The sequence below is a fragment of the Protopterus annectens genome, chromosome 3.part0 (assembly GCF_019279795.1).
Source record: "Protopterus annectens isolate FY-2018-M chromosome 3.part0, PAN1.0, whole genome shotgun sequence".
Lineage (NCBI taxonomy): Eukaryota > Metazoa > Chordata > Ceratodontiformes > Protopteridae > Protopterus > Protopterus annectens.
In genome coordinates, this window is record NC_056731.1 from 188,501,465 (window position 1) to 188,515,299 (window position 13,835).

Sequence of the window (13,835 nt, forward strand, 5' to 3'; positions counted from 1 at the left end):
AGACAGAAACAAACACAATCATACTCATACAGACACTTTTTTTCTGAACAGTTGGGCACCCAACATAAAACGTTTTTTATTCTTTCTGCGCAGCCTGGTACCAAATGAGCCACATATCGGTTGTTAGGGACAGCTGCTCTACACCCAACTTTTCATCTTCCTAAGACTGTAGTTTCACCCTAAAAACGATCATCATACAGCCATATAAAAAAAAATTACTCGGATGTTTCTCTGGCATTTCCATGCTATTTAGTTTTGTCACTGAATGTTGTGTTGGGCTTGCAATGAATTCTCAAGATACATCCGAAAAAATGTTACCTTCTTGGCTCTTCCATCAAAACGCCCATCACATCTAAGAAACACAACCAATAAACCCCCCCAGGCAGCCATCACACTACAGGCATAAATCTAGTAAGTCTCTGGGGATTCACAGTCCTGTTACTATGCTGCTGTTAGTTCAGATTACAGCTAATGCTGGATGGTCAGGAAATGTGACTGCTTTTTGAGAATGAGTGAATGAGGGCTAGAATTCCTGTTGATAGCCAAATCTTTGCTATATAATAATAAATTTAAAATGCTGTGCCCGAAGAATAAAGGTCTCATTATAATACATTTAAAACACAGCAAAGGATACAATCCATTCAGTGGAATAAAATATTACTGATGGTCTCTACAGAGACTCTGAAATTAAGTAATAATTCCAAGTAATGTTATTCTATGTTAATACACAAAGCCTAAAAGAGATGTATGATTAAAATGTCATCTTCTGGGGATAAAAGAGCACCACAGGAAAGGGAACACTTACCCAGAAAGCAAAGTTAAGTGGATATGGCAACCCCATCAGACCATTCTGGGGCAGAAGAAATAAACAAACGCATACTATCACGTAAAGTGCTACAGGCACATCAGTACTGCAAAGGATATCAACAGAAGGCATTTTTAATTTGACTATAGTAACCCTTTAAATACTGACTGCTTCAGAGCATAATACTTAAGTGACCTACATCAGGAAGAGATGATAAATCTTTGGGTCACCCAGTCAGGGAATATATAACAAACTTTAAACAACCTTCTTCAGATAAGGGAGTTAAAGCCCAACTCTATTCACTGTTTACAACTTTATAAAACCTGGTTGCAATAAAAGTGTAATAGAAAATAAAGTCTTAACATTTTAAGATGCTATAGGATGCCACAGAAAAACAAATTTGCACAGCAATATTGCATGGAATGAGTGAAACATGCAAAAAAAGTGGGCAACATTCATGGGTGGGTAATATCTAATCTACATGTACTACAGTAATAAGACCAGAATGACTCCGCCAATCACACTGAGGAAGTTGCATAACAGCATAAAGGGGCACTACATTTGGAGTGAGTAACTGAAAAAACCCTCCTGTTCATGAAGCTCACTGACACTTACTAAGATGGGCATGTTATGGAAGAAAAAAATGGCAGGAAGAGTTCCATCAAGATGGGAGAATCAGTACTACCTGCCGGTCTACAAAAGGTAACATATAACAGGTTTGTTTCTGTAACAGCTAACTATCTTATCAAAGCGGCAACCAGTCATCTACTATCCATCATCCATTCTATGGAACAGTCTGAAAAACAGGACCATTGTGTAAAATCCTACCATAACAGTAGATGTTCTCCTCTTCACAGTTGTAGTATTCACAAACTAATGGATCTCCTGCCAAGGATAGCCCAATGTCTGGGCAGTATACCAAAGCTTTTAGTACTTATAGGCATTGTAAGTCATACATACAGCCCCTGTGGAAGGCAAAGGACATAAAGATGATGTACGAATACACACACTCAGAAGTGAAAAAGCCCCAGGAGGGACAGAATGCAAATAGGGAAAGGAAAAATATGTGCATCCAGAAGGAGAAAAGGGAGAAGAGCCCCTCAGCCTGGAGGGGAAGAAAGAACAGGCTAGAGCAGAGGGGCAGGAGGGAGAGCGTGAATACTGCAAAAGTGAAGAGAATACTTACTGTTATGGTAAGATTTAACACAACTGTACTATGTCCTTCCACATCACTGTTGCAGTATTCATAACCTAAACAAGAGTACAAAAGTTCAAGAAGCCTGAGAGGAGGACAACATGGAACAGCCCTCCAGACACCCTTGCAGGACAGCCTGGTAAATCTAGTTCTGGCCCTGAAAACAACATACAACTTGTAATGCTTACTGAAGGTATGAAGAGAGGATCAAGGAGCAGCCTCATGGATGGAAATGGTATCTAGACCCTTGAAAAATGCAGCAAAGGAGGCAACGGCCATGGTAGAATGAGCCTTTACTGATGAGGAAAGACATTTACCATGAAAAGAATAACAAAAAGAAATGGCCTTAGAAATTCAGAAAAGATGGTTTGCTTAGAAACAACCAAACCCAAAAACCTGGGATGGAAGGAAACAAAATGCGGCATCCAAGTAATATCTGAGCTGTCTATGGAAATCTAAAGTGTGAAGAACCTTCTCACTGGTAAACTGTGGAGAAGGAAAAAAGGGAGGCAGATGAACAGACTGATTAAGGGACAACTCACTGACTACCATGGCATAAAAGAAGATTAGTATGAAAAGCGCCCTGTCTTTGTGGAAATCTAAGAAAGGAGGAACAGCCATGACAGCCTGGAGTTCAGACAGTATCTTGGCACAAAAGGCAAAGCCAAAGAAGGAAAGGGCAGAAACTTTCACCTCAGAGTCAGGAAGGTCAGAAACCACTTTGGAAACCTCAGAAAGGAGGGGCAAATATACCTGGTCATATGAATCTGGTAGTTGATGTCTCAAAAGGATAAAGTGGCAGCAGTGTACACTTTTTTGCCCAGCAGTTCCATGGCCCTACTAACCTTATTTGAAGGAAGCATCTTGGTACAGGGCAACAGCTTGGGGGTTTTGTCAGAAGAGATAGACACAACAGAAGGATCAGCAGAAGGACATTTATAAAGACAATTACATTCATCAAGCACCTTGTAGAATCTATCAAGTTTTTTTGGGTGCTGGAGGTTAAGAATCAGTAGCCACAGAAGCTTCTAAAAAGGTATCCAAGGAGGGCAGCCAGAACAGGGGACAAGCTGATAGCTTAGGAGACTCCATCTGGAGGAGCTCATATTACCTTTTCTGAATGTTAGAAACTTGAGAACAATCCCACTTAAACTCTATCATTCAGGCAACAGTATCCCCAAAGAAAGGCTCCTCCAAGGAGAATTTAAAATAATAGAATCCTCTTCCTCTGAATCACAATCTTGGGAAGGGGGAGAACATAAGAAGAGTAAGCCAGGGGACACTTCCCCGGAATCCAGATCCTCATCTGAAGAATCTAGTTCCCCGAGTCTTTTAAGAGGAGTGAAAGACCATGGAGAGGCAGGAACATACATCCCTTGAGGAGGCTTTAAAGCCATTAAAGCATTAAATAACCCCCAAGTAAAACCCTGCTATTCATGTTGGGGATCCTTAACTACAAGGGGAATAAACATATTTGGTTTTCCGTTCCTTTTTACGCAGGACATCTGCACAAAACACCCTCAGAGGTTTCTGACCCCTGGCGACATTCAATAAGCATAGAAGAAATCCCCACCCTAAGCAAGATGTGCTTAATCCTCCTTGATTCCTCAGTTATAATCAGTCGAGGTTCCCCTCAATGTCAGGAGCAGACATCTATAAAGCTTCCGAGGATGTGAGAGAAGTTGGACCCATACCAGCCTCTAACAGGGTCATGGTAGAGGAATTTGAAGCAACCACTGGACAATCCTCTGAGCTTTCATTAGCCTCGAGAGAGATGACAGGGGGAGTATGCACAGCAGCTGTACCAGACCTACGTTTTTTGGCCTTTTTCTTGGCAAACAGCTGACCCTCGGGACAGGAAAATTCTGACAGCACCTTGAGCCAACAGCTTACAACAATGCTTTCCAGGTAAACAGATGAACAGGAAAGATGACTTTGTAGAGTCTAAGGAAGAAAAGCCAGGCAGACAGAACACTGCATATGGTTGTGGGGAGCACCCAAACAGAAGAGGCACTGGTCGTGACGGTCTTTATGGGGAATCTGCCTCCCAAACTGACATTTTCCCCTTCTTAATGACATGAACCAAACAGCACTAAATAAAAGAAAGATAAGAAGAAACCTCAATGGGGCACTTATCTGAAACATAGCTTGGTAACCAGCACAGCAAAACTGTGTTCAGATTGAATTCAATGATGGCGTTTAGACTGGCAGCAAAGAAGTTCTGAGGGGTTGGGAGGGTGGCCGAATGGTTAAGGTGTTTGCCTTACAAACACAAGGTGCAGGGTTTGAGTCTCACAAGGGATAATTGGCTAGGCTTAAAATGGCTTGCAAGGGCAGTTAGCTTAGTACTAAATCTATGAACCTATGAGTGTGCATGTTTATACGTCACATTTATGCCCTACGCCTTGAAAAGTAAATGTACGTCTGACGTATGACACCTTTAAGTACTAAAGGCTTTGGTACACTGGCTGGACATTGGGCTATCCTTGGCAGGAGATCCCTTAGGTTATAAATACTGCAACAGTGATATGGAAGGACATCTATTACAACTAAGGAGTTTAACTATCTGGTTACCTAATAATACCTGTACTTAGACAGCTCTGGATAGTGGTTATGGGCGTGCACCCACTACTTATCTAAGCACATGCACTTACCTATGAAAACAAATCTACCTGAAAAATCATGTACACCAAATGCAGTTAAACTATGATAACTATTGAAGCATATCTGAAATTAGCAAGTAAATCAAGATGCGTTACTAATAGCGGCCACCACCTCTCAGGCTTTAACTTCATGCAGTTCTATATTACATATACAGTTAGGTAACTAATGGTGAAAAATGTGTAACTGCTTAATTTTGTTCTCTGCATCTGTAATGATCATGCATGTAAAACAATGACATTCTGCATACACAGTGTTTGTGTGTACATGTGTACAATACAAGAAAATCGATTTATTGACACAACACAGTAATTTGCTGGCAAATACAAACTCACCAATTTTCGTTTGGGTTCATCAATTTCCATCGCTTTCCTGCGTTTCAAAGCTCCCTCAGGAATGCAAGGTGGTCGCTCCTGAAAATGCAGTTTCCATATAAATTACAACCGTGAATTCAATTACCTGATAAAATAATTTCTACATGGATCATCAAGTAGCCTAATGGTAAGTGATATACTATTCCCTGACACTAAATGGATATTGCTCAAAAGAACTCCCAGACATCACATGACAGAGACAGCTGCTTTGGAAACTACTTGTCTTACAGAAGGAAGACAGCTCCCATACTTCACTTATTGTTATATGCTGACAGAATCTGTAAAGAAAACCCACTGTCAGCAGAGGACTGGACAGAAAAGCTTCATGATAAAATTAAATCTATACAGTTATATATTTTTATTAGCTAGGTGTGATAAACTGCAATAAGCATGCACAGAAAGGACATTATTACACTACATAACTGCTGCTTACGATTTACTAACCATTTAACAGCTCAATATCTCACAGATAGAAAATAAGAGCATGAACAACTGCATTTACAGTGCCTACAAAATCACCAACATGCACTGGTTCAACAATTACAAATTTCTTAAGCAAAAAACTGCAGAATAGTAGAGACATTTTGTAATGCTGCAGATGCATATCAGGAAAGTATGAAAAAGACATGAATCAGTACCCAGAGTTGACAAGTTTAAAAAAATGAAGAGACAGGGACTGAGGAGATATTACAGAAAAAGCGAAGAGGAGACTTGGACTTGAAATTTAGGTGGAATGATCAGTATATCTACATCTTGTGACACCATCAATACAACAGCATACCTGGTTAGCACAGCAATGTGTTTTATACTATTTTTAAACATGATACATGACATTTCTGTTTTGATTCAGGTAGCTTATTCTATATCTTAATTATGGTATCGGAAAACAAAACAGCAAAAATCCCCAAAATGTTTTTTTTTTCCGCTCCTTCTCCAAGCCTTTTGCCTGATGACTCTTCTGCCTTCACCCAAATGATCCACTCATTCCTGAGGAGAAGGAGACAGGTATTCCAAGGCTGGGAAAGAGCCCTACAGCTCATTCATTCTTTCCAAGGAATCTCTACTGGACCTCTTTTCCCTACAGCTCATTCATTCTTTCCAAGGAATCTCTATTGGCTCTCTTTTTCCCAGTGAGAGCCTGGTTGCAGGAAGTGGGTCAGCTTGCTGTTCCTTGGGGAGGTGGCCTACACTCTATCCTTGGCAGCAACCGCCTTTCACTTTTGGTGGCTCCTCTGAACTGCAGTTGCTGCTTCCCAAGGGGAAGTGTACACCTCCACATACCAGTTACCTTTCAGATGAACAGTGTGAATGCACTAACAGCAGCATGGGCTTTTGCTGGCTAAGAACTCCAACAGGTAATCACTTAGTGTTCCCACTAGACAAGCCACAGTAACTGCTCCTCTTCCCCCAAAGATAGACAAGACTCCTGACCACCTCCTACATTCATTCCTGTTGCCAAATGAACTTGGGTCATCTGATACACAGTCAGGGCTTTCTCCCTTTAAGCCACTCAACTTTCTCTCAAAATGTTATCATGATTGAAAAGGATGGATAAGATGTAAAGACCAGATGTGAGGGCTGATCTGTACCAATAAATGATGTGCTGAAAAGTCGCAGGTACATACACAGCAGTGTGTCAACCTGAGCTGAACTGCACCAAAGTGATGGTTCACACTAGCAATCAGATTTTCTTTACTTGAAAGACAGTGGTGTAACCTACTGGGGTGTTCATCTGCAAACTTAATTTCTTTGTTACAGGAAAGATAAAGCTTTTAGGTTTGAGCAGATTGCAGGGTGGTAAGGATACTACAGGAATAGAGGCGGCTAGGCAGAATAAGGGAGGCCTAGTATGGAGTTATGTACATGGATCTACTTCACATGACTGAAAACTCAAAATACTGAATTTCATTTGACTGAGACCACAATACCTAATTTTCAAAATACTGAAAACTCACTTGACTGAGTCTCATTATACTGACAGTTTGCAATGCTGAATTTCACAATACTGAATTTAAGCCAGAGAGATGCACACTTAAAACACCAATGACTTAACTCTTTCCAAAACTTAAAGACTTACTTACCCCCTTAACAGAAACCAGACTGGCTATAAAAGATGACTGCTCAGCTGTGAAAGTCAATATGAATGGTAGACTAAACCAGCAGCAGAAATCCCTTTAAGTTATGACTAAGAGCAACATATGAGGAACAGATGCCATTACTGGCCTTCCCTCAGCTTTAATCCTTTTACCAGTCCACACAATTGTAACACCTTCTCCTTTTCGCATCAGTTCACAAACTGCATGAAAACCATTCATGATAACCCAAAACTGTCAGTCAGATGACAGCGGACTACAGCGTTTTTCTGTTCCTAATAACCACCTGGAAACACATGACCACTGCATCATTTTATTTTTCATAAACTGAAGACAGTTAAAAATTCTTCCTCTCATTCCAGAACTACACTTAAATTCAAAATACATGTTTTTACTTTACATCCAAAGTAATCAATATCTGTTGAATATAATTAATTTGGCTGCTTATGTCCACAGACTTATTTCACATATCACCTACACACTGTTCAAGAGGCAAGATTACATCATAATGCTCCTTCAAAAATGTACTACAATCTTCCCCAACAGCTTAGGATCCCAACCATGCCTTCAATTTGCTGTCTCACCGCTTCCATTAGCCCCATAACCTGTCAGCAGTTAATATCTACACTATCAGAGGGCTCAACATCAACCAAGAACCCATGTCTCCTTTTTGTTCCTTAACATATTTCCCAGTTCTGAGAACATCAGCTCCAAAACAAGGCAACATACCAGTTATCAAAGTCACCTTAAAACACCAACAACACAAAAATTCTCCTTTAAACAAATTCAAAACAGCAGCTGAAGAGAGTAACAAGATACTTCCAAGCCTTAACCAACATTTTTGAGGAGTCGAGTATGACAGAACCTAGTGTAATGTGTAATGAACTGGAAATGCTTTATTTTCATTGTGCCAATGACAACCTTACAGAAGTGCATGTCAGTAGAAGATGGGACGTAATGCAGCAGACAGTGCTACTACATGTAATCCCCACATCATCAGCCCTTTCGGCCTGGTCTTTAATGTCCAAGTATAGCATAACCAAGTGGAATGATTTCATTGTCCACGATATGAGGTTTTAGTCATGTTTCATTTATGACAACTAGGTTCATAGGTTAGTACTAAGCTAACTGCCCTTGTGAGCCATTTTAAGCCCAGCCAATTACCCCATGTGAGAATCAAACCCTGACCCTTGTGTTTGCAAGGTAAACACCTTAACCACTACGCAACCTCCCCAGGTCACAGAATATTAGCTCCCTTGTGTTTACAAGGATGAAGTCTTCACCATCATCCAGACAGCCAAAGTTAGATCAGTGCCTAGATGAGGGAGGAGATGAACATGACAGGAAAGAATGAAGTGGCTGCAACTGTTCACCTGTGTGTTGAAGAGGGATGTGTGCTCCAAGGGTTGATATAACATTACGAGTCTGTAGTGGACAGCAGGGACCATCAAAATAAATTTGCCTTTTTTAGGCAAGGCTCAAATTCTAAACCTACCACCCTAGAACAAAACAAAGAAAAAAAACTAAGGGTAATGCTGCTCAATGCCAGAAGTCTCAACCCCAAGATGCACGCACTCGAGGCCCTTCTCAGTATGGAGAACATTGATGTCTGTGCTGTGACAGAAACCTGGTTCAAGGCTCCTGAGAGCACCCCAGCACTATCAGGTTTTACCTCATATCATGCGTTCCGCCCAAAACCGGACAATACCAAGAAAGGAGGAGGGTATCCATATTCATCAAGGACACCCACACCTCCAAGATTGGTGGCATCACACGATGCATCGGAAACCATCCAGGTGCAATTAACCATAGAGCAAGACTGCTCTGCAATTTGTAGCATGTTACAGGCCACCCTACAAACTCCAGGAACCTCATATGGCCTTCCTGAAAACACTGGAGGGATAAATGTATCTCCGAACACCATCATACTAGGTGACTTCAACTACCTAATATAGACTGGGAACACTACTCAGCCCAAACACTCTAGCCCAAAGTTCCTGGAATTCATAAACTCAAATGCCATGGAACAACTAGTCACCATCCCCACAAGAGGAGAAAACATAGCAGTCTCATCATCACGAACATGGGAGCACAATGTTCCAGCGGAAGTATACCCCTCACTGGTGAGATCTGATCACAAACTAATCTGGCTGGAGGTCCTCATCCGCCCACCGAAATGAAAAAAGACCACAGTAAAGAACTTCTAAGCCGACTTCACACTTCTAAGAAGACTAGTGTGGTCTCCTTTAAGGCCCCTGAGCGGCGGTTAACATTACTCAAACCGCTGAATCACTTACAAATGCCTTCTACCAGCACCTGCAGGCTGCATGGATCAGAGCAATCCCAAGCAAAACAAAGACTCTTTGTACCAAAGGCAAGCGTCAAGTCTGGTGGACCCCAGCCATAAACAAACTCTACAACAAAGGAGAAAGCTACTACAAGATAAGAGCAAAATCCTTAAAAGGTAAGACACCGCTGATCACTATAAGTAAAAGCTAAGAGCTCTCAAAATCATCCAAATCTAATTTTGAAAAAAATGGCTAAGGACTCTAAAGACAACCATAAGGCATTCTTTAGCTATGTCAGAAACCTGGGAGGAAACTCCCAGATATGCTCAGAATTAGTTCAAAATGATGTGAAGATTACTGATCCTACAGACATTGCCAACATACTGGCTGACAAGTTCAGTGCAAACTTCTCCCCCTCCCCTAAAGGAGAGATATCTATACCAAATGATTGTAGCCCCCAAACATCTCTAGCCCAGTTGAGAACTGCTCTCTCAAGGCAAAGAACACAGCATCCATGGGACCTGATGGTGTCCCCGGCTGTGTGCTCCATGAGCTCAGCGAGGAATTAAACCCACAGTTAGGACAGCTGTTTAATCTTAGTCTCACCTCCGGATCATACCCAGGGTGGCGCTGGCGACTGTGGTCCCCACTCCACAAAGCGATGCCTCCACCGATCCTGGAAATTACCGTCCCATTAGCTTGACCAAGCCTTATCTGCAAAGCCATGGAGAGGATCATAATGGATCTCATAAATAAAGGCACCAGAGAACTTGCAGACTTTGGATCCAACCCAGTTTGGCTTTGTCAAAGGCAGATCATGCCTTCTAAATTTGGTTGACTTTTCAAAACAGTCACCAAGGCCATTAAGCCGAGGGAAGTGTGATTGACGAGCAGTCCATACAGCCTACCTAGACCCACCCAAGCTGAAGGCTTTTGATACAATACCTCACTCGGGTATCATTGAAAACTCATCCCAACTTAAATGTAAACCCATACATTACAAGATGGGTTTTGCAAACTGGCTAGTGACAGAACCCACAGGGTCAGAGTTGCTGGCCATGTCAGACTCAAAGCCTGTCACAAGTGGTGTCCCTCAGTCCTGGAGCCTCTTGTTTGGCATCTACTTTTCTGAAGTACAAGCAAACACAGGAGGTTATGGCTGACAATGTTTGCAGATGACTGCAAACTGAAGGCGCCACATTAGTTGAAAACACATCCGACACAGATATCCTTCAAGAAGGGTCTCACAGAAGCGGATAACTGAATTGCCAGAGCCATGGCCTAAAGTTAAATGCCAAGAAATGCATAGTCATACCCTTCGGGAAAATAAGGTTACCCCTAGCTACCATATAGGTGGCAATCCCTATGACACAAGAAGTTATTAGGGACCTGGGAGACCCAGGTTGACAGTAACCTTTCATTGACACTCATTACTTTAAAGTAGTTAGGAAGACCTTCTACATTGCCCACCTTATCTGAAGGGATTCACATCTAGATCAAGGAAGTCATAGTCTCCTATACTCATCACTCATCAGACCAATGATGAGTACAATGCCCCATTGAATGTGTGGACCCGACACTTGCAGCAGCTGGAGAGAGAGGCCACAAAGTTCCTCACCAAAAGGATAAAGGGTCTCAAAAATCTGTCTTCGCTGCCTGACTGAAAGAACTCCAGTTATATTCAGTTGCTTACGCTTGCTCAGAGGTGACCTGTGCCTGACATACAGAGGCTCAAACCCAGATTTGATGAACATGCTTCATCTCAAAAATCTAGATCCCTCAGAGCCACAAAGGCGGAGACTTAAACCTAATTTCTGGAACCACCGGTTATTAATAGGACATGCTGGAGGGATAGATTCATCACCCAAAGACTCCCTATGCTGTGGAACAAAATCCCAGTTTATGTGAGGCAGAGCACCTCGCTGGCCTTGTTCAAGAGGAATCTTGACCAATGGATGGGAGATACACCCAGGGGTTACCTCAGTGTCACTTTTTATAGGCAGGGCACAGCAAAATAATGGGCATAGTTTCTCCAAACTAAAGGGGTGGCGTAAGCCACAAAACTATGGGCTAGGCTTATAAATGCCCTCGGGCAGATAGCCTAGTATGAACCTATGAACCTATGACGTCAGACTTGAAGTCATGTCAACAAGAAATAGGCTTATGTCTCTGCACCCTCCAGCTCTCGGATCCCATCCTCACTGCAGGTGGCTCCTGAAGACAGTTAAAAATTCTTCCTCTCATTCCAGAACTACACTTAAATTCAAAATACATGTTTTTACTTTACATCCAAAGTAATCAATATCTGTTGAATATAATTAATTTGGCTGCTTATGTCCACAGACTTATTTCACATATCACCTACACACTGTTCAAGAGGCAAGATGACATCATGATGCTCCTTCAAAAATGTACTGCAATCTTCCCCAACAGCTTAGGATCCCAACCATGCCTTCGATTTGCTGTCTCACCGCTTCCATAGCCCCATAACCTGTCAGCAGTTAATATCTACACTATCAGAGGGCTCAACATCAACCAAGAACCCACGTCTCCTTTTTGTTCCTTAACATATTTCCCAGTTCTGAGAACATCAGCTCCAAAACAAGGCAACATACCAGTTATCAAAGTCACCTTAAAACACCAACTCTAAACACAAAAATTCTCCTTTAAAAATTTCAAAACAGCAGCTGAAGAGAGTAACAAGATACTTCCAAGCCTTAACCAACATTTTTGAGGAGTCGAGTATGACAGAACCTAGTGTAATGTGTAATGAACTGGAAATGCTTTATTTTCATTGTGCCAATGACAACCTTTCAGAAGTGCATGTCAGTAGAAGATGGGACGTAATGCAGCAGACAGTGCTACTACATGTAATCCCCACATCATCAGCCCTTTCGGCCTGGTCTTTAATGTCCAAGTATAGCATAACCAAGTGGAATGATTTCATTGTCCATGATATGAGGTTTTAGTCATGTTTCATTTATGACAACTAGGTTCATAGGTTAGTACTAAGCTAACTGCCCTTGTGAGCCATTTTAAGCCTAGCCAATTACCCCATGTGAGAATCAAACCCTGAACCTTGTGTTTGCAAGGTAAACACCTTAACCACTACGCAACCCCCCCAGGTCACAGAATATTAGCTCCCTTTTGTTTACAAGGATGAAGTCTTCACCATCATCCAGACAACCAAAGTTAGATCAGTGCCTAGATGAGGAAGGAGACGAACATGACAGGAAGGAATGAAGTGGCTGCAGCTGTTCACCTGTGTGTGGAAGAGGGATGTGTGCTCCAAGGGTTGATATAACATTACGAGTCTCTAGTGGACAGCAGGGACCATCAAAATAAATTTGTTTCTAATGACATCAGACTTGAAGTCATGTCAACAAGTAGGCTGGAATTGCACTTATGTCTCTGCACCCTCCCACTGAAAGAACATTCAACACTTAAGGGAGAAAAGGTAAGAGCATACAAAAAGACAATAAGTAGCAAGCAGTACAATGGCTCCAGCTCTCCAGATCCCATCCTCACTGCAGAGGTGGGTCATGCCTCTGCTGGGCCTACAAGGCTTCTTGGAAGGAGAAGACATTCCCAGTGAAGGTTTGTGCTGGGTTATCATCACAAACACGAAGAGCAAAGAACAGAATCAAAGATGAGCTAGGAGTAGCGAAGTCAGAAGTGGATGGGAAAAAAGTGTGTGTGTGTGTGTGTGTGGTGTTTACATTTATCAATACACTGTGGACACTAAGCAGTACAATTTCAGACCTGTTTTACTTGTCTAATAGGAATATGTCATTATGAAAAGTAGAATTTATTAGAACAAACAAACTTAAATGAATATTACCAAATGCATCACAAAAACTGAAAAGGACATTTGCACTTGTGAATGTCACTAAAATCTATGCTTTAATACTCTGACAGGGAGAGAACGCAGAAGCAACATATGTTTAGTATAAACTGCTTTTCGAAGTCAGGTAATCTATATAAATACTGCACGAAAAGTACAAGAATCAGAGAAGTTAGAAAAAATGGGAAGAGAGACTGGATAACAATTCAAAAGAAAACAATGGGAGGATACATGTATGGCTGCCAAAGATGCAACAAAGTCTAAAAGATTTATAATGTTTGCAAAAGTATTTATATACCCCACAAGCAGAGTCCAAAGAATTTTTCCTCAGGTAGACGACAAATGTTGGAGGTGTGATGTGGAAGAAAGAGGTACCTGGGAACATATATTTTGGGAGTATAATGAGTTGGCAAATTAAAAATTTCCTACCAAGGACTCTGTCAGAAACACTGGGTGAGCAAATGGGCATAACTACAGAAATTATTATTATTTTTTTTTTAGCTGGAATACATCTGAATTGCCTAGACATAAGTAAGACCTTGTTAAGCTTATCTCTGGTGGCTGCCAAAGAAAGC

The 13,835-nt window shown here is 41.6% G+C and overlaps 1 protein-coding gene across 1 annotated transcript in view; it reads right to left on the bottom strand.

Annotated features, from left to right (window-relative positions):
* Positions 1–13,835, bottom strand: part of GTPBP4 (GTP binding protein 4) — an 869,480-nt gene that overhangs the window by 432,703 nt on the left and 422,942 nt on the right. Inside the window, exon 11 of the mRNA XM_044064686.1 lies at positions 4,997–5,074. Within this exon, the coding sequence (XP_043920621.1) occupies positions 4,997–5,074 (78 nt within the window). The remainder of the gene's footprint in view (positions 1–4,996; positions 5,075–13,835) is intronic.